The sequence below is a fragment of the Electrophorus electricus genome, chromosome 20 (assembly GCF_041902795.1).
Source record: "Electrophorus electricus isolate QZ-2024a chromosome 20, ASM4190279v1, whole genome shotgun sequence".
Lineage (NCBI taxonomy): Eukaryota > Metazoa > Chordata > Actinopteri > Gymnotiformes > Gymnotidae > Electrophorus > Electrophorus electricus.
In genome coordinates, this window is record NC_137516.1 from 5,111,010 (window position 1) to 5,131,990 (window position 20,981).

Below are 20,981 nucleotides of genomic sequence, written 5' to 3' on the forward strand. Positions count from 1 at the left end.
AAAATGTGAACTGAACACTGATGTGCAATTATGTTAAAAAGTGTCACGTGGAAATTCTGTACATCTATATTCTAATCCAGTATAATCTTGACTTCAATTTAGTTCACTTGCTAAAAACATCTTAATATTAGGTATTACCCAAAGTGACACTGTAGATATTACAATAGGGCTATTTGGGCATTAGAAAGGTTTTATGATAGACTAGTTTGGTTATGTGCAGAAGGCTTTATTACTGAATTATGCATTTCAGCTTTTCATACAGAATGAAACATGTCTTTCATAAATAACATTTTTTAGAGTTATAAGATATACATGAAATAATACTCGGCTTCACTGGACGTCCACATACACAAAGTGCTTTGTTATGCAGCAGTGAAACATCATAAGTCAAAAGAATGAGTCAAGTAAAATATTTTTTTCTTTTCCATCCAGTCAGCTACAAGTACAATAAAATACAGGGTTTTTGTCGTGATGTAGGACGGTGTTCTAGTATTCTGGAATATTCCTCTACAATACCATGTGATGTTTGTCTAGTGGGACATATCATTGATTCTGCTCCTTCTCCGCAAGTCTCTTTGCTTTGCTCTGAAGGTACCGCGCTTTGCCTTCTTCAAACCGCTTCTGTTCCTCTTCACCTTCCAGCTGCAGAAACAAAGAGTAATAGAGAGAGAAAGACAGAGACAACATGAGACACAGAGAGAAAGAGAGAGAGACAGAGAGAGAGAGAGAGAGAGAGAGAGAGAGAGAGAAGTGACTCATTTTAGCACATATAGACAGATGTAAGACCTTTTACCGTCTGGTTAATGAAGTTTCCGGAAGGTCATCATTGGAAGGCTGGCATATGAGATATTTATATATCAGATTGATAGATTATGTGTAAAGTGCCAAAGTGTCAAGGAAGCTTTTGAAAGCAAGACATGAAGTGTATGATTATGAAATATAAGGTGGAACATAAGGACTTCCAAATTCTGTAGTCACAAACTGAAAGAAAATGACTAACCCTTACACTATCCTTTCCTAACACACCACATCACATGAGAGCAGTTTTAATGTAACTTCATATCAAATGCTTTGCTGCATGTCATGTGGAACCCCAGAGTGGCATACAGTGTGTGCGATTATAACTAACTCTAGTCTCTTGAGTAAGATCTGAAAGTAAAAGCTTTGTTTATTTTCCCATCTGTGTGAGCAGCATCCATCAGCTTAGCTGAATCTGTGCATATGTGTGTGTGTGTATGTGTGTGCCTGTGAGGTGCTATGATGTGTCTAGTGCACCACTGCAATGGCTAAAGGGAAGGTGTTCCTCATCGGCTTACTGACCTTCTAGCGTTTGCCTACCCCTTGCAGCAGCTGTCTAGCCCTCTTGGTGAACAAAGAAGCAGTCCAGTGTATTAGCCTCGAAAGTGCTTACACTTTCCTCTCCAGCATCCTCATGGTCACACATGGTCATTGTGAGTTGAACTTGGAGCTGCAGTGGTCCTAGTGGTTACTTGCAGGTCCACAGTGTGGACTCACCATGACATTAGTCAACCACTGCCCTACTTGTGGGAAATTTTGGTACGATAAAAGCTAAGGGGGTATACCCTGAGAGTAGAACTACACGAGGACAACACGAGTATGTAGACTTCAGCTGGCTGAGAACTCAGCAGCCGTCTGCATACTCTTAAAGCAAAGATGCGCTTCTGGGCATTTCACATTTCCCGTGGCCCTCAAAATGCTCATATGCAGAGGTTTTCACTTCCATCCTGGTGAGAAATGCCTGGTGCCAAACGTCCAAAATGTGGCAACGAATGGATATCTGGTGATGGGGGGGCAGGTTTGAATGAGCTGGAAGCCCCTGGACAGACCCTTGCTCGCCAGCTGTAAAAGGTGCTAGTAGCTGGGTTTAGGCTCTGCACTGCTTACCCTCTTGGAGGGAGGGTGGCCAAAAAGTGGCCCAAAAATTGTCCACTCCATTCAGCCCTGGATTGGTTACTGTACCTATCAGGACATTCTACTCTGCGGGTGAAACAAGAGAACACAATCTTAAACTTGGCAACCAGGAATGTAAGAACCTTGCTTGACCCCCATGGCAACTATGTTAGGCCACAAGGGAGAACGGTTCTGTTCGATGCAGAACTGAGACAACATGGACATTGTTGCTGTGAATGAGACAAGGCTCCTGAGTAAAGACTTCCCGAAGGAGGAAGGAATGGGTTACACCTTTGGAAAAGGATCCCCTGTAGGTGGAGAGCATCTATATGGGGTGAGTTTGCAATCAGGATCACATTCCCGTGAAACAGCAGGAGGTATCACTGAAAAACGAATGTTTTTGTGCATCCCTCTAAGTAGAACTCTCCTCCTATTCTCAGTATTATTCTCAATATTCTCAGTGCCAACGTAACAACATTATCGTCTGAGAATGGGGTTAAGGACTTCTTTTATCAGGCACTGCATAGAGCACTTTAATGAATCTCCAAGAATGAAACCCTTTTGCTTGCTTGATGACTTTAATTCCTAGGTGGAGAACAACAGTACGATATGGAACAGAGTGATTAGGGGACATAGTGTTGGCCAGGCCAGTGCAAATGGCATATGGCTTCTCACTCTCTACAATGAGCATGAACTTACCATCACAAATAGGTTACTCTAGCAAATGAATAAATATAAAATATTACGGGTGCACCCCCTGCTCTAAATTCTGGCACACACTTATAATTAGTGCCATGAGAGGTGCAGAATGTTGGACCAACCTTTGCATGATTGTGGCCAAGCCGCACATGACAGTGTGTCGATCTTCCCGATTGCACACGGCTGGCAAAAGAAAGCTTAATGGTGCCCAGCTATTGACGACTGAGGCTACAGACAAGTTCCTTCCCTGTGCTCTGAAGAATTCATTGATAAAAAGTGGGCTGCAGTAAATTGTGCTCTCTATGAAGCCCAAAACTTCACAGTAAAAATATATCAGCACTGATTTGAAGTCAGAAACCATCATAGGCTTGCTAGACAACGGGAATAAAGCACAAGGACATCTTTGAACCCCTCATCCACTGATCTAAGCAACAATGGCAAAAAAAAAAAAAAAAAAGAGAATTTTATATATATATATATATATATATATATATATATATATTAAAAAGTTTAAAATATAGTTATATGGGTCAAGGAATCACACATCACCCTCCCAATTAGCAGTTGCAAAGACCAGTATATAATACTCTTGAGATAAGCATAACACTTCAAAGCCCTTTTCAACCAGTACACTTTTGTAGAACATTCCATCTCAGAAGAATTGCATAAATGCCCACCTCTTCCTGCTTCACTCAGCCCCCAACTTTCGTCAAGGTTCTGAAGGCTGATCGTACTCTCAAAACAATAAATGCCCTGGCGTTGACAGCACCCCTGCTGAACAGCTTATGCGGGGCTGGTGCCCTGCCCCTGCAAGACAACACTCCAGCAATATGTCACCAATGTCTAGGAAAATGAAGACATGCCCCAACGGTGGAGAGATGCAAATATCACCACCATTTCCAAAAAGAAATGTGACAAAGCAATCTGCCACAGCAGAGAAATTTCCCTTCTTTCTGTAGGAGGCAAAGTGCTATCAAAGATTACACTGCAGTGGTGAACTGAACAATCATTACCCGAGTCCCACTGTGGTTTTAGAAAGAAGCGTGTTTGATATGATCTTTTGCGAGGCAAAAGAAGAAGAAAAGTGCTGTGAACAACACCAGGACATGACCTTGGCTTTATCAATCTCTTCAAAGCCTTTGACACAGTGAACAGGGAGTTTGGCTGCCCAGCCCAATTGGTAAAATCATTCAGCTATTTCATAATGGGCTGATGGCTTGAGTGATTTGAGGAAATCAATCGGACCCTTTCCCTGTTTGACAGAGGCTCACTCTCCACAGGACCTTCAGTCCAGCCTTACTGTGGTGGTTTGTGTCTACAGAAGGATGGGGTAAACACCTCCAAACTGCAAATGCTACCTGCTTTCATAATTGACTATAAAACACTTGCAATAGATCTAAAATTTAAATATCTGGGCAGTATTTGATCTGTGGACTGCAGCATTTATTAAGAATTACAAAACCAGATGAAAGAAGCATCAGCTGCCTTTGGGAGACTGACTTTTGAGAAAATAAATCTCTACCTGTATACCAAAGTTTGCATATGCCAAACTATGTGCATTCCCACCCTCCAGCTGTTAAGTCTGACTCACTTATTACATACAGCACCTTCTGGGTCTGACCTGGAGGAATTGTGTGCCTCACACTGCCATTCTTGCAAGAACCAGCTGCAGAAGCAGAGAGGCCATGACTACCCAGTGGCAAGTTTGCTTGCTGGACCATGTAATGGTTTATGGTTAAAATGTGAAATAAAATTAAAAAATCGGGAGGACGCTGCAGCTCACTAACACATGGCGGCAGCTCATCCTGCTTTGGACTGGCATTGTGGAGAAGAACAGGACAGCCATGAGACAGCAATACTGTTCCAGGAGGAACCCGAGCCAAGGATGTGCCCACTATGTTTACCCAAATCCACAATAAAACCTGCGGATCCAGCCACCTACGTTCCCAGTCACTAAAGGGACATCATCATCAGAGTAGATGGACATCAAGCAAGAAAGCAAACATGCGTTCGTGTGTGTGTATGCAAGTGAGAGTTTCTGATGCAATTTGACCCTGTGTAGTCCACACAGTGCTAATTAAACCACAAGGAATTCGAGTGGAAGAAATATCTCTATATCCACTTCAACGGTGCTATAACTGGTGCGACAGGCTGATGTGTGGTTTTCCCCTCTGCTTCTGGGAGTAGGACAAACCATTAAGCATTAAGGAAATATTCTATCTTGAAATAAAATATCTGTTCTGTATAATCTGCTGAGAGAGTAACATTTGAGACCATCATCTGTGTCAATAATCTCTACTATTTTTTGATTGTTCTTGACCTCCATGTGAAAAAAACAATTATGGATGGCAGAGATAAGGAGCGGGAGAATCAATACTGCACTTGAAAAAACTATAACTATAATTCCATGCATATATGTTAATTTATACAGGCATATGTGAGTACTCATGTGTGGTTTCTTTCTGGGGATTCAGTGGTTCATTTTTGTTTCAAGCTGTTCAAATTCTCAACTTCACCAAACTGTCAACTGCAGTGCCTATAGCTGATCCTCAGTCTGGGCTTCAGCGAGAATCACGCTCATCTCCTCCACCTCTCCTTTCTGAACGCTTCCTTCCATGGACTCGAGACGAGGACACCAGTCCCGTTGCACAGCTTTACTCTCAGATATGTGGTCTTATTTAAAATGGACTCGTGACTGTCCTCGCAAACACGTCTAAATTACTGCAAAGTGAACCACCACAGTTTAAAATGAGGCAAGAGACGGTGTTGGTAGTTATTGTCTGCTCCCAGCTTCCCTCAGCTATTTTCATCACTGACTATAGGAACACCAGGCATCCATATACAACAAAGGCAGGCGGTGGGGACCCTGGTGGAAAGAGGCACATCATGACCTCACATAGCAGGATACACAGATGCAAAAAGAAAAACAGCATTATGGTGTCACAAAATCATCAACATACGGATTGTATCTGTTGGTTCACATACACGTAAATATCATACATCTGGGGGGGGGGGGGGGATGTTTGAAAGAGCTTCCTCTGTACTTTATTTTAACGGCGAAGGCTGGAACGAGGATAACTGAATGAGCGGAGGCACCAGGGGACACAGATGTCATTAGCGGTTAAAAGGTTAAAAACAATCACCAGGAATCCATAATATCAGAAGAAAAGAGGCCACCTATTTTCCATGGAGGGCTCCCCTGTTGGCGTGGATGTTTATATATTCATCTCACACTGGCTAGAAAATCAAGATGAAAAGGGAGGAGATAAAAAAAAACAAAAAACAAACAACTGTTAAGAGTTGCTGCAAAAAATAAAGTGGAAGTGAAACTGCCCAATTGACTTTTGGGAGGCTGTACTGGAAGCTTATACAGGTAATCAGGCATATGAACACGAAATCTGCACCAAAACGTTATTATTTTAATAGAGAGTATACAGTATACCTGCCATAAACAAATGGAAATAATGAGTCATGTATGTGATATAATGACCTGCTGCAATAACCTGCAAGGCCTTTACCAGCCAGCTGATCAAAATCTGATTTGTAATAGGCCACAAGCCCACATTAGTAAGTCTATTTTATTAAATCTGACACTCGTGAGACTTCATCGCTCAGCAGTCGTAACGATCCCATTTAATATTGCCAACTGGGCATTGTGCTTAGCCACGGCCACCGCATATGAATAAGATATCGTTCCTCTTTCCCACCGCTTGACTTTACACTGCGACAGATTTCTGGGCCAACAGCGCCGCAGCTGGGGCTGAATCGGATGCTAGGCTCCGAGATCTGTCACTTGGCAACAACTGGCGACAAGCCTCGCACCCACGTACCTCACCTCACCCCGGCTCATCGGAGCAGGCTGCAAAGATGGGTACCTTGCAGCGATGGCGACGTTGCCCCAGAGAGAGCTGAGCAGCTCCACTATTAATTAGGGAAATTAATGTGGTCCAGAAGGGGTCCTGGGCAGGACATAATCATCTCTTGCTGCAAGGACCTCCGAGCCTTTTGGCTGCTCGTTTACTTGAATTACACCAAAAGCCACTTCGAAGGAGCTGATGGCCAGAGTGGCATATTTATGCAATCAAAGGAGTGATTAATCCAGAGATTGACTGCAGAGGTTTCTGAAAAGAAACAGGTCCGTTTCTTTCTTGAAAACCCCGTGCTATTTTAGATTTGGTACACAGCGTGCCTACATTAGGCCATGTATTAGGCCATGTATGCCGTCTCATTCTGAGCCCATTAGATGCCCCAGAGGAGTTACATTTTGTCCTGTATTTTACTTTAAAAAATAATTCAAAACGATGTGTTTTGAGAAAAATGTAGAATTGTTCTATAATCAGTGGTTTTGTTCTTTTTGCAGTGCTCTGAAAACTGACCGAGGCACATTTTCTTCTGTCTCACCTGTTGATCTGTAATCTCTCAACATTTTTGTTGGCCTCAGATTGATAACTCTTGCCAGTTTTTCCCTCGCCCAACAAGTCAGTTAGCAGGGATGTACTTTTCTGGCTGCTCATTTGGGTTATTTAATATTTCTCCTCGGGGTCTTAATACTTATGTGGAACTCTTTTTATTTGTTGAAGTATTTACATTTTTGCTGAAGACACACCTATACATACACAGTCATCACTATGGTTACATACACAATCATGCATAGAAAACTTGCTAAGCCATTAAAACAGTGAAAGGAATTTTGGATTATCTTCTCTGCAAGAGATGCCAGGGGGAAGCTAATTAGCCTTATTATCTAAAGTAGCCCAAAAAAGAGACATTTTAATCACATTTAATGAGTACTTAAAAGACAGAACAGCAAGAGTCATTTTGTCTGGAATTAGTGCACAATGTTCTTCATAACAATATACTCAGAGGATCTAACAAAAGTGCCTCAAAATCTCATGAGAGCTGGTACCCAGCTTTTCACAAAGAGTGTACTCAAATCCACCAGCTCTGCTGTAATCTTAAATTTACAGAATTACTCGTGGATGTGCCAATCGCATGACCTGCGCAACGACAGCCTTGTTTCAACACACCCTGTGATTCGTCAGAAAAATCCCCATCTGTGCCCAAGGCCGCATGATCAATAACTTTATCAAAGGGTCGTCTTCTTTGCTGTTAGTGCCGCCGAAGGCGTCAGACGAATTAAATGCACAGCAAGCTGCTTCGGTGCATCTCAGGTGACTCACTGTTTGGTGACCTTTGCAGTGAACAGCGTACCGGAGTGTTATGGCGGCACTCGCTCCGTTCTGACAGCAATGCAAATTGAAAATCTACACTTCTCTATACTCCGCGTCTTAGACAGCTTGCACTTAAGTGTGCGGACATGACGGCGATTGCTTGACTTTCTTTTTCCACCTATAACCTTCTGGGCTCCTGACTAGAAAAGGCCAGAAAATCCACATGAGAAGTAAGTGTTCGTGTACGTTTGGATTAAATGTGGAACTTTAACTCTAAAAGTGGAAGAAATTATACCAGACTGCAAAAACTGCAGGACAAAATTCTATGTCAGGTTAGCCTGCAGAGCACATGTCAATGGCAAGCTGGTTTGCATCATGGGTAACGTACTCTCACCTGTGGCTTGGGCCTCTTTATTGGATATGGCGTAGTTTCAGATAACAGTAAAGGCTCCTGCTCATGCAGTGATGGAGAAATGCCAGTTGGCCTGGTATGTCTAGGCATCATGCGCCAATGGAGCAGCCGGGGGCCTTCCTAGCATGCCAAGTGCCAATCTCAGCACAGTGACATTAAAGAGTGAAAGGTGGAGTCAACATGGAATATAAGCACCTGGAAGAGGGCCCAAGGGGTATTAGGCCATATCCTATTTAAAGGGCTTAGAGGGTTTGGATCACTGATTCCCAAATCATTCCCAAGGACAGCCTGCACTTTTACTCCATCCCTGTTCCCAACATGCTCCAACCAAGCTATGAAGAACACTGGGTGTCCTACAAAACAGGTCACAGCAAAAAATGACAGAATTAGAAAAAGAAGCAGAAGCAGAATATTGACAGCCCATATTAGGCTGGTATTAATTTCCATCGAATAGTTACATTACAAAAAATAAATACGTTTCTTTTTCACAAGTATCGGCCTTCTACAACAATGGCACTCCTAGCTTTGGGTACCTGTGTGTGGATCTAGGTGTGCACATATGTGTGTGTTCAAGTTTCGTTGCATAAAACATTACTGAATGGTTTCTTTAAGGCCGTTACAGCATAGCAGCTACCATATTACTAAGGTGCTTGACATGCACACACAGGTTGCATTATCATGTTTCACCTGCTTAATTCTGAGCTGCAGTAGCTGCCGTGCTGTCCGTGAAGTGAGTTCTCGGCGTGCACTTTAATCTTGCAGTACATACACACTACATGAGCCGTAGCTAAAAATAAACATGGATTTCACATTGGCGGCCCAGAGGTTGCTACGGTAACGCAACTTGGTTTTGTGCACCGGGGAGCAGCAGTGCGGTAATGGTTCGGGAAAACATGGAGGCTGAGAGGGAGAGTAAAACCGAATTCCCCCCAGCCTAAACCCCACCCCTATCCCCCACCCACCTTTGGCTCCCCTGCTTCCTGCTCCTCTGTCCCGCCTTGTTCTCGGAGAGTGGACCAGCGGACACAGGCATCGGTTGCAAAAGGGCCCGACCCCCGAGCGTGAGGGGACACGGGCCTTCCGAGTAATCCTCACCGCACCTTTGTGCATGGCCGTTGCGTGCTGCCAGGAATTTCGAGGCTAGCTGGGATGCTGAGACCTTCACCCACCCCCCACCCCTCCTCCTCTAGCTGCCCTCTGCCCAGAGCGCTGGTGCTGTGGTCCTGCCTTGTGCGCGCGCCCTCCCTTGCCCCACAATCCCCTTCTGTGGAGTTCTAAAATAGGAAAGCCTAAAGATAGACACAGATCTTTCACTTGGGAGGCGGGAAGAAACACCTTAAGTCAAAAAATAGCAGTCACAGTCTTGCCGACGTGCTATTTTTAACCTGGAACACACTTACCAGTGGCCAAAATATGACAAGCTAGATTAAATCACAGGTTCCTATCCAGCTTCCACTTGGACACTTTTCATAGACCAGGAACCGCTGGCAAATATGCTTTTAGTAAATGTTTGCTATTTTTTTTGTAGCAGCAATGAGTTTTGGACCTGCGCTACTCATGCATCGCACTGTGCACTCAGACAGGAAAAGGGTGGTGTTTTAATATTGCACAGCTTGGCCATTCTGGATTTAGATCAGGAAGGGGACTAGGCTAGCACCTACAGAGCCTACCTTCTGTTGCTGGCATGTCTGCTCTGTTTTTGGGTGTCTGAGTTGAAGTCAAACATGGATTAGGAAGCCCTTTATTCTAGGGTATCCTCTTAAAATCAGTCATCCTCAGCTATAACATTAAAATGTCTTCAGGCACAGAGAAAAGGTGCATGATGGAAACTACATTTGCTAGTAGCAGGAAGAAGAGGTCTTTAAAATAATCTACGTGTTTTAATTTTCTGACAGTAATAGGCTGATAAAATAGACTTATGTGCATACATTTCAGTGCTGGCCTTGAAATAGACCTACACACTTTGACTTATGCTAAAATAAAGTACCAGCGCCGTAACCTTATAGGTGACTCTCCACACATCATGATGACCACAAACCGCAGTGCTGAATTACATCAACATGTATAGTGAAAAGATAACAACTGTTAGCAGTAAGAGTGCATAATAAAGTGACCTCTTGGTTATTTTGTTTGTCAAGTACTGCCAGCATGAATAGGCTGGTAATAAATGTACCAAGCACATGAATAAAGCTGATAAAGGGATTCTAGGATGTGGATGTGCCATGATACTGATGTGGACAACCTGGAGCTAAACAAAGAATAAAAGGCTTATTACAGCCAAGCCTGAAAGTAAACAACAATGTTGCAGTGAAAGATAAAGGACTAAAATTATAATGCAAATGAGCACGAGACAGTTAAGCCCTTGGGGACATTTCAGAATGTGTGAGGTTCAGCCATGTAGAATGTGTGCTGACCCAGAAGCTCACAGAGGAGCATGGCACTATGGAGGAGAATGTGTAATGGGTTGAGCTCCAGGAGGGTGTGGTACTCTTAATGATGGACTTCATCTTCTGGAATAAACCTTCCAATAGAAGGATTCATCCATAATTGGCACCCATGACCTTGAAAAGCTACTGTGTCTGCATTTTAAAACCGCAGAGCAAACCTCGAAGCATTGGGCTGTGTGTTCAGCTGTTTTGACGTATAGGGGGGGTTGAAGAGATCTAATTAGGCTCACGGTTAAAGAGGCTCTCACCATTTCACCAACATCAAGCTTGCCAGTTACCTTTCATTTTGACTTTCGCCATTGGTAGGCCACGGAAGGGGGGCGGGGGTGATATACTCTTTCTCATTAAAGTGCACTTTCAGGTGGTGTTTGTATAAAAAAATGGAAAACTCACTATAGGAATTTCTTAGCCAAAAACAGTAGGTACCTTTTACAAACTAATTGGACAGACTGTCAAGTTTTTTAATGGTGAACTTTACCTTTTAATGAGTGTGAAAGTGTGTAATTGGAATTTGGGCTTTTGGGCCACAAGGTTTTACTATGGATGCATCAAAAAGAGGATGATTAAAACATTCAAACAGAGATGGAATATCAGAGCTTCATGGGCTCAGGTTCTGAAGCACTACTGTCTGAGGTTTTTGCTACATACACACTAAATGCAACAGTATTAACCTCTGGTTTTATTTAAGATGCGCTATAACAAGGTTTGTTAAAAGGACAAAACTATTTGAAAATGACATTTTGTTAGAGAATTACAAAGCAATATCTAAATACTAAATGAGGAAATTAATTCAATTCAATTGTACTTTATTAGCATGGCAGACACACTTGTGTAAAAGTTTTTAAATGTTCATTTATTCATTTACATTTATATTTTTGAAACTCTGTTGACTCCTCAGCCAGTGTTTAGTTGGCAGGCAGTATTGGCCTCCCTGAATGGCATGCAGCCCAAGTATTTTGAGCTTAGCATTCTTATAACAGACTTTCCATATTCTCACCTTATCCTCCTTTTCTTTGCATGCTCTTATGCACTCCACCCCAGCTATGCAAAACAAACAGGGATATAAACTAAATGACAACATGCATCACACCAAAGGCTATGGCATGAAGCCAGAAATGTCATCAAAAGCATCAGGCACACAAGGTCACCAGACCTCTATTAGAGTGGCCATGACCTCTGAAGACCTTGAAGATATATATCATGTTAAAAGTGCCCACAATTCATTGCATGAGGAACCTCTTAGAGAAGGCACGACCTTGAACCAGTGTGGTGAAAAAGAAGTTAAAAGTCGGCTCAGACTTCAGATTTCATGCTCTCTCTATACAAGCACAGCTGTCACGAATCATGCAAACCAGAGGGACATTAAATCCAGCTCCAAAGCAAGTAAGTTAAAAGAGGTTATGAAGTTTAAAAAAAAGGTCAAACTTCAAGCAATTCGGACTCTTTCTTTATATGCTTAACACGCCACAGGACTAGTTAAATTGCAGCCCAAACCAAAGGGAGAAATTCAGCAAGGAATGGCTTGGGAGATGGGAAATAAAACCACCATGGAGAATACGTAAATGAAACTGCGAAGAAACAAGCAGTCAGCAGTAGTAAGCCTGGGAAATTTCAGTTTAAACTGATACACCATGCTGAAAAGTCTACTAAAAAGTAATTCAAGGCTAAATGAGTCTTACCTTGCTCAACCAACACCTCTTAAAAGGTCTTGACATAGAAGCTCAGATATATTAATGGCAGACACTGCAGGTAAATGTCTGTATAATGGGGACCAGGACTGCAAGCTCAGACCTGCCTGTCCATCTGAGAACAACCAGGTTCATCCAAAATACAGTAGGCAAGGCTGACTGAGAGGACATCAGCTTGTCCTTACGCCATGCAATTATTACCACTAGAGTTAATTACTAAAGTTAATTCAAAGTAAGGAGGAACGCTTCAACTACATCTGCCCAAAACATCTGCCTAACCTTAACTGTTTTTGTACACTTTTTGTTCATTTGTAAAAAATTCAATAAATTTTAATTGTGCAGTCCTATTGGTCAATCAAGTGAAGGTTACAAATTGAAAGCAATAGAGAGTAGCATTATGAAATGCATATATGCGTATAAGTATTCCACAGCTTAGCGACAAATGATCAGATCATGGCTATCTTATGAAACAGATCTCAGAAGCTCATTTGCTGTAAAGAGTCCTAATGAAAGGTTCTTGAAAGGTTCTTGAGAGGTTATAGAAGGTTCTCAAAAACTACGCCCCAACCTAGCAGCAACACCTTCTGTGATGCCTACGAACAACCCCTCAGTATCTGCTACACTGAATGAAGCTGCCTTTGTTTTGATGAACAGGTCTTTTATATTTGGGAATTAAGTCTCAGTCCTACAAAACTCTCACTTTTCACTACAGTGAATGAATGATCACCAAGCAGATGTTGCCAAAAATGTGTACGCTAAGCTGAGCTCTCATGTTTAGATCTGTGGACCTTTCTCTGGCAGTACCCATATGCTGTTGAATGTGCCTGTTTCTGGTTCAGACTGCCATTGGTGCCACTGTTTTGTTTTGCTGTGAAATACACAAAGAAATTGAATCCTGATGAGCAAAATTCCATGTTTATACTTGTTTTATGGCGCAGTACTTTACTAAGTGAATGACAACTGCGGTACACTATGAGATACGCTATACTACTTCACAAAGCGCAATAAGTTTTTAAACGCATACCTTCAGAGGAGGCACTGGCAAGGACTTGTTCTCTTTGTCCAGCGAAATGTAGGTGAAGAAGGCAGTGACAGCCCGATATTTCCCCTTCTCAGCTTCCACCAGTGGATCCGCATCCACAAATACCTCAATCTCCATTGACTTGTTGCTAGTGAAGGTCATTCGGCCAGATACTGTGATCACACAGCCTGCAGGGGTTTCACAAGGTCAAGAATTAGGTCCATTTATAACCAAACAGTATAATTATTGGTTTTTTGTGGTGAAGGATATATACACTGGATTGAGGTGTCAGGTTATCGATGCCTGGTATTGGACTGTCCTATGTACTGCAGCAGAACACAGACCTTTTTTGTGCCAAATGTTCAGCTTGGAAACTTCACAAAGATGTACACAAGCTTACAACATAAACACATGGTCTTGCTGATAAAACATTATGGCCTTCAGCATGGGGAACCTGTTATTTTGTGCAGCTGGATTGCAAAATTAATGTATGTTGTCTCAAAGACAAGACCATTGGTGTGTGTGTGTGTGTGTGTGTGTGTGTGTGTGTGTGTGTGTGTGTGTGTGTGTGTGTGTGTGTGTGTGTGTGTGTGTGTATGTATGTGTGTGTCTTTGTGTGTGTGTGTATATGTGTGTCTTTGTGCCAATCCCTGCACGTGTGTCTCGGCAACACTGCGTTCACTACAAGGAAAAAACAGCCCCTTCGAAAATGTGCAATTACTGCTCGCAGCTTTATGTCTGCCGACTTTGATCTCATCATCCAAGGCTCTTTTTTCCCCCCTTTTCTTTTCCCAGAGCGTCTCTTTGGATCTTTTATTTTTCCATTACACAGGCTGCGGTGCTGACTGGCCCGCTCCACTACCTGCCCAATGAAACACGGCCCTGCGACAGAGAGGCTTCATTATGTCACAGAGCCAGTAACGGATGGTAGATAAAGGCATCACATAAATGTAAATATATTCATTTAAATGGAGAGCTGCCTGGAGCGGCTCCAAATTGCTGGCTGCAGCGGACAGAAGAACCTCAAACGAATAGAGCTATGCTGGTCTGTCATTCAGAAGAAGCAAGAACACAAGATGGTTGTTACTGTTGGACTTCCGGAAGAATATGTCTAATTTTTATTTCCATGGAAACAGGGACTCAGGCAACGTGGGGTTTTTTTGCTGCAATTTTTGTACAGATACTCTAAATTTATTCTAGTCCATAATGAAAAAGGACAAAGTATGGATAGGCTATTGAATATTTGACACAGTTGAGGAAATGGACAGTAGACAGTTCTTGTTCCCTCTAACTATTCTTATTATACTTCTCAAACTAGGTTCTTCAGTTACTTTAGTTACGCAACCTTGTCCTTTTCCAGCATTTTTGATTACTTTCATAATAATCCCCCGTGTTTCAGCATTTCTGCTCTAATTGGTCTGGGGATCGGGCATTTGGAAAGCCTGTTTGGAAAGTTGAGATCAAATAATGAAATCACACTCACCAGGCAACCTGGAGGTCTCTGCTACCATTTTAGTTTAGTGTCAGCTTGATTCAACAGCTTGAGTCAGACCCCTGTACAGCCAATCGTCAAACCTCAAACCTTACTCAAGCTCAGAGTCCCTTAGCAGGGGTACTAGCACTGGTACTGTAGTCAGTACTGCACTCAGAATATCAATTTTATGTTACAGTATACAGCTTTTAAACTGAACTAAATACAATATTGCAACAAGAGTAACAAGTAAACAAGAATTTCATTATTTTGTTCTTTGTGTTGATATTGTTAAATCTTCCAAGGCATGCTTTCAGCAACACAGAGCAGAGATACACATAAAAGACTGCAGCTGTCAAAAATAGCATTTTCCAATACACAACACATCCTGAGGGCAACACCCGACGGTTCCTATTAATGTGCTTGTTTAGGGCTAGTGTACTCATTCACACACAAACTTTCCACAGCTTATGCAGTGCAAAAGCATTTATTGCCAAAATGTAAACGCATTCATATGATGAGATGTAGCACTAATGCATTTTCTGCCAGGTTTAGTTGTCTGTAATGGAAACAGAATGGGAGAGGAGCACATTCAAACCCCACCTTCCTCTGTTTCTCACTCTTTCTCTCATACCAAATATAGCTTTTATTTCTACTGTTGGGAATCTCAATGCTCAGTGGAAACTTGATGCTCAGTTTTCTTTGCTGTTGGAAACGTCAGCTTTCCTTATGCGTGCAAGTGACGCACGTTGGAGATGTGGATGTTTGTAGGGCTTAATGTATCATTATGGGGAGGAAAAAAAACCAGAACCAAATTACAGAAATGGCAGCAGACTGCTGACAGGTTTTTCAGACATTGACTTTCTATTTCATCTTCTATTTTAATGTGCCCAAATTCAAAAGAATCAACAATAAGTGAGCGTTCTCACCAGCAGACTCCACATTGCCATAAAACAGCAGAAATGATGAGAAAGCATAAAGTCAGCCTGATCTCCACAGCAAACTGCAGGTCCTAAAAAAAAAAAAAATCAATGCAGCTTCGGTCGGGACCGATGCCACAACCATGCCCAACTGTACTATGACTCAGTTCACCATTAGTGAACCCTAAAAATGCTTCCCAAACAAATGCATATAGAGCCTTCCCTCCCAAGCAAGGCTCAGGGGAGACAGCCTTTCCAACAGGAAGACTGATACGTGTGCTGTATGGTATGTCTATTAAGCTGGGCGCTGCGTGCTCTTGTTACTCAGCTGGTAAAGCAGGTAGTGCAAGATGCTGGCAATTCCATTGGGAATGGGTTTGATTCCCAGGGAGCACTAGCGTACTGATGGGTTTCGACCAACGCTGTTAATGAGAGTGTTGGAAATGCATTTTTTGAAAAAGCAGTCCTGAAGATAAGAGTGCTTATTGCTGGAGTCACCTTAGCATATAGGAGGTTCTGAAAGTTAACCATTTAGAATGATGAAAGGATTTATGAGTTCATGTCTAGAAAAGACTAAGAAAGGATTTTTATGCTAATGACACTTTTGCCCAATGGGTGCTTTGGTCATTCAAATCAATATCCTCACCTCTCATTTTTATGTCATCTTTTTGCATTGTTAGTATTGCGACTCATATTTTGATGCTGTGCTAAGGCATAGACCATAGACAACTCCAGCCACGAGCAGTAGGAGACTGACAAAAGTAATAGGATCAAATATTAATAGGATCTATTATTCATTTGCACTCACTTACTCAGTGTGAAACTACAACCGGCTGTGGTGATGGTGGGAGTCAAAACGGGAAACGGGGGAAGTCTCGGATCCTACAGTGCTGCGGTGAAAGGAAAATGAATACCTATTGGCTGGCAACAGTAGTAATGATGCACTGCCTCTTACACTCTCTAAGTGCATATTACTAAATACTGCATAGTACAGTGTGTGTGTGTGTGTGTGTGTGTGTGTACACAGAGAGAGAGAGTGTACATTGATTCAAAGATGACAGAAGAGCATTGATTCTCCTCAAGCATTAATGTTCCACTGTCTCTTATGGAAACTCTTTTTGTCTGGCTTTGCAGGGAGCTATCAGATTACAATCTTTTCCCAGACACGCAGTGGAAAACATCAGTGACAGTCCAAGGCTGTGGGTGGCGTATTTTATTTTATATCCATTTCATTTTCCGCTGTCCCATTCGCTTTGTTTTCTTAAGTCACGTAGTGGCTCAGTCAGAATTGGCTTGCACAGATACCCATCAAAACAGCCCTCGGAGCGTCGTGGATATTGTTTCTCATGTCGCAATAATCTGGCGGGGACACTGTTTGCTTGTCCCGTGACATAAATATAAACAGCTTGCACTGCGGACTAGCCGAGCTCTATCTCAGACGCTGCTGCGACTCTGTAATGAAGCACAGGAAGCACCTTATACAGATGCTGACATGTAGGTGTCAGAACTGAGGATCGGTAACGGCAATTTAGACCCATCTGCGTTAGGATGTAACAAAGAAAACACAGAAAGAGGTCTTGTAAGAGAGCACTAATGGGAGCGTTCACTTTATATGTCTGTGTGTGTGTCAAAAAGGCAGGTCAGTCAGTTTTAAAGGGTCGAGCGTCCTTTGGTTTTAGTGGCTGCATCAAAACGACCCATCACAGTGCGTTTCCTGCATCCTCGTTTACCTTTCTTGATCTTGCGGTGGAAGTTGATGGCATCCACTGATGCGGTCACAATGTTGGTCTTGCAGTGGCGAGCCGCCACAATTCCTGCCACCTCGTCCATCAGCTTCATAGTTACACCTGGAAATAAGAGGAAAACATATCAGATGGTAATGAAACTAAAAAAATGGAATACAAGAGAAAAAAAAACAAACAAAACAAATCTAGGTGTCATATTAATCAAACTTTGTGAATAAAATCACTGTCAAGGACCCCTGGTATTTTGGTTACTGCTGGATCTTGCTTCTAAAATCATCTTCATCAACAGCAAACCAATGAACCATATCGATCTCTGTAGACATACAAATGCATATAATGACTTTAACAATGTGACTACTACAACTTGTTGTGTTCAAATTCTATGAGTAGCTTCCCTTGTTTTCATTTGGTTCTCCCATTTCATGCATGTTCGGCTTCACACTGGAGCATTCTGATGCATTCTTGAGTAAGGCAACACTGTTTTTTTGAAGTACTGGCCACCTTGCAAAAAGCCAAATCAAGCAAAATCAAATGAACACCATAACTGATACTTCATAGACTTAAAAGGGGATTCTTGCATAGATCTAAAAAGCATAAATAGTTCTGATCACTGGAAATGCACAGATATAAATTCACAGCAGCAAGGGGTCTACTGTCCCTTAAGGTTGTTTCATAAACACCACACCATTTAAAACACTTTTAGGAGATTACAGCACTCCTGTTCCCACCGTGCCAAAGCTGCTAGCATTGATGCACTAGTGGATGAACACATTTACACTGGGCTCAACCACAAGTGCAATACCACCAAGATCTGGGTCACCTATTTTTTTCGATTATTTGCTAGTGCGAAAGCTGTCCAAATACGACCCGGCATATCCACTAAGTATTTTAAGCCCCTACACTATCATGTGATTTCGGCTTCTGAAAGAAACTGTTTCAGCTTGTATGCCCGTGTGTTTATTCCTACACCCAGTCCAGCGCTACCAGTTTCACGGTACGGTGCTGTGCTTGATCCCTCTGCCACTGGTGCCCCAGCTTGACGTTCAAGTGACAAGGAAACAGCTGTTGATGATGTCCATCAGCAGGGCCATGTGCTGCTACAGACGGGAGGGACAGCCACCTCCATGCCTGCTTTAGCAGAGTGGTGGTTTCTTTGCTTGAAGCGAAAGAGGCCTACCTCGATGGAACCACGTGATAATGGTGAAAAGCGACATAGACAGAGAGAGAGACAGACAGAGAAAAAGAGAGAGAGAGAGAGAGAAAGTGACATGGTATGCTCTCTCGCGCTCACTTGTACATCAAAACAAAGCTCGTCTGAGGATTTTTCTAAGTGATGACTAGCAACCAGTATACACAGCGGGCGTATACCCACTTTAAGAGATGATCCTAGAACAAAACGAAAAAGTTTGAAAACTGCAACTAAAAAGCGACAATGTATGAGTTATTCAATAATGAGTTATTAAAATGCCACTTAGCTGATGAGGCAGATAATGTGCAAAATGTTGGCATCATCTACTGAACAGCATTTGCCTATGCAGCTGTACCTTTCAGATGCCCTGAAATGCTATTTTTACACACCACTCATGTCTTCCAAATTGGGGTCCAACCATGGTGCACGAGTTGGACGCCATCAACCCAAAGGCAATGCTCCAGCCTGGCGAGATTCATACAGAAGCAGTCAGGAAAATGCATCATGTTATGGTAAGCAGGCCCTTTTCACATGCCTAGGCTGGAAAACAGCAGGACATATTTTACATGCGTCTCCAACGGTCATTAGCAGGTTTCGGAGCCTGGAGAGATGTAGTTCCATGATCACATTATTAAGGTGAGGAGTGGAGGCTGGGACCATGGTGGCAGGAGCCAGCATGCAGTGCACACAAGCTACGGTACGCATGCATACCAGTCGGGCCTGAAGCAACACACTGTCCACAGCACGGTCTGTCTATGGGGACACCTGTGGGCTGCTCAGTGACTTAGGATTAATGAGCTTAAATGACAGTATGTAGTTAAAGATATGTGGATACCTTTCCTAATTATTGAGTTAAGGTGTTACAGCCACATCAATTGCTAACTGGTGGATAAAGTCTCCGTAGACAAACACTCACAGCAGAATTGGTACTAGTAAAGAGCTTAGTGAAATTTCTAGATCTGTTAGCTCTACTCCAGTCAGGTTTAAGTGCTCTTATTGTGAAATGGAAGTATAGGTATCTAGGAGCAACAACAGCTCAACCACAAAGTGGTGGACGACACCAACACACAGAATGGGGCTATTGAGTGTGAGTACCGAAACAGTGATGTAACAAAATTGGCTGCTCTCTGTTGCATCATTCACTACAAAGTTCCAAATAGCATCTAGAAGCAACACCAGTGCAAGAACTGTGTCGGGATCTTCCTGAAGTTGCACACACTACTATTAATGTGCACAATGCCAAGCGTGGGCTTTGGAGTGTGAAGCCTGTCACCACTGGACACTGGAGCAGTAGAAACGTGCGCGGTGCAGAGATAAATCGCACATCACTATCTGGCAGGCTAATCGGTGAATCTGGGTTTGGCAGATGCCAGGAGAACACTACCTACCAGAATGCAACAGTGCCAACAGTAAATTTGGTGGAGTAGGGATAATGGTGTAGGGCTATTTTTCAAGGATTAGTTCCAGTGAACTGCATTGTTAACACTAAATGTAATTATATTTTAGACATGTGTGTGTCCAACTTTGTGGTAACAGTTTGGCAAAGGCTTTTTCCTGTTTCAGCTTGATGGTGCCCCAGTACATTAAGTGACGTCCCTAAAGACATGGTTTAATGGTCTGTGGTAAGGAACTCCAGTGGCCTGCACTCAGCCCTGACCTCAACCCCAATTAATTCCTTTGGGATAAATTGGAATGTCGATTGTGAGCCAGGCCAAAATCAGTGCCTAACCTCAAAATGCTCTTTTGAATGAACGGGCACAAATTCCACAGACACATTCTACAATCTCAGAGAAAGCCTTTTTAATACCCACGAATGTGGAATGGGATGTCTAACAGGCTCATATAGGTGCAATGATCAGATGTTCAGATATTTTTGCCATGTAGTACTGCTTTGAGGTTTGTCACTTAACTTTTGCTTCAGGGCTGTGAACATGTCTTGTCTTTGTACAGTAAGCTAGAAAATGGTTAAAGAAACCCCTTACCAAGGTATAAGCCCAGATCAGAATTTAATGTGGGTTTTCAAAAATGCAGGTACCATCTCTAACACATTATCGAGGCTAAGAGAAGCACATTAGATTACTGAATCCAACCATGGAGTATGTAGCGCTAATAAACAGCCTAATAGTAAAAAGCACTGTGACAGGAATCCACTTTGGCGTTTACGCATGATGAATGAATCTGTTTTCACACCAAGACATCACAATAATGACCTTGCAGTCTGAAGAAAACAACCAAAGGCAAAAATGAGAAAAGAATTATGAGGGTATACCCAATATAGCACATTATACCTTCATAATACATTTGGAA

General features: G+C 42.5%; 1 protein-coding gene across 5 annotated transcripts in view; it reads right to left on the reverse strand.

Moving 5' to 3' along the window:
- Positions 1 to 205: 205 nt before the first annotated feature.
- Positions 206 to 20,981, reverse strand: part of acot7 (acyl-CoA thioesterase 7) — a 51,276-nt gene continuing 30,500 nt past the window's right edge. For all 5 annotated transcript variants that reach the window (XM_027011265.3, XM_027011264.3, XM_035536003.2 and 2 more), the window contains exons 8-10: positions 17,471 to 17,587; positions 13,353 to 13,537; positions 206 to 642 (exon numbers count right to left, since the gene is read on the reverse strand). In XM_027011265.3, coding sequence (XP_026867066.2) covers positions 544 to 642; positions 13,353 to 13,537; positions 17,471 to 17,587 — 401 coding nt within the window. In that variant the 3' untranslated portion in view covers positions 206 to 543. The remainder of the gene's footprint in view (positions 643 to 13,352; positions 13,538 to 17,470; positions 17,588 to 20,981) is intronic.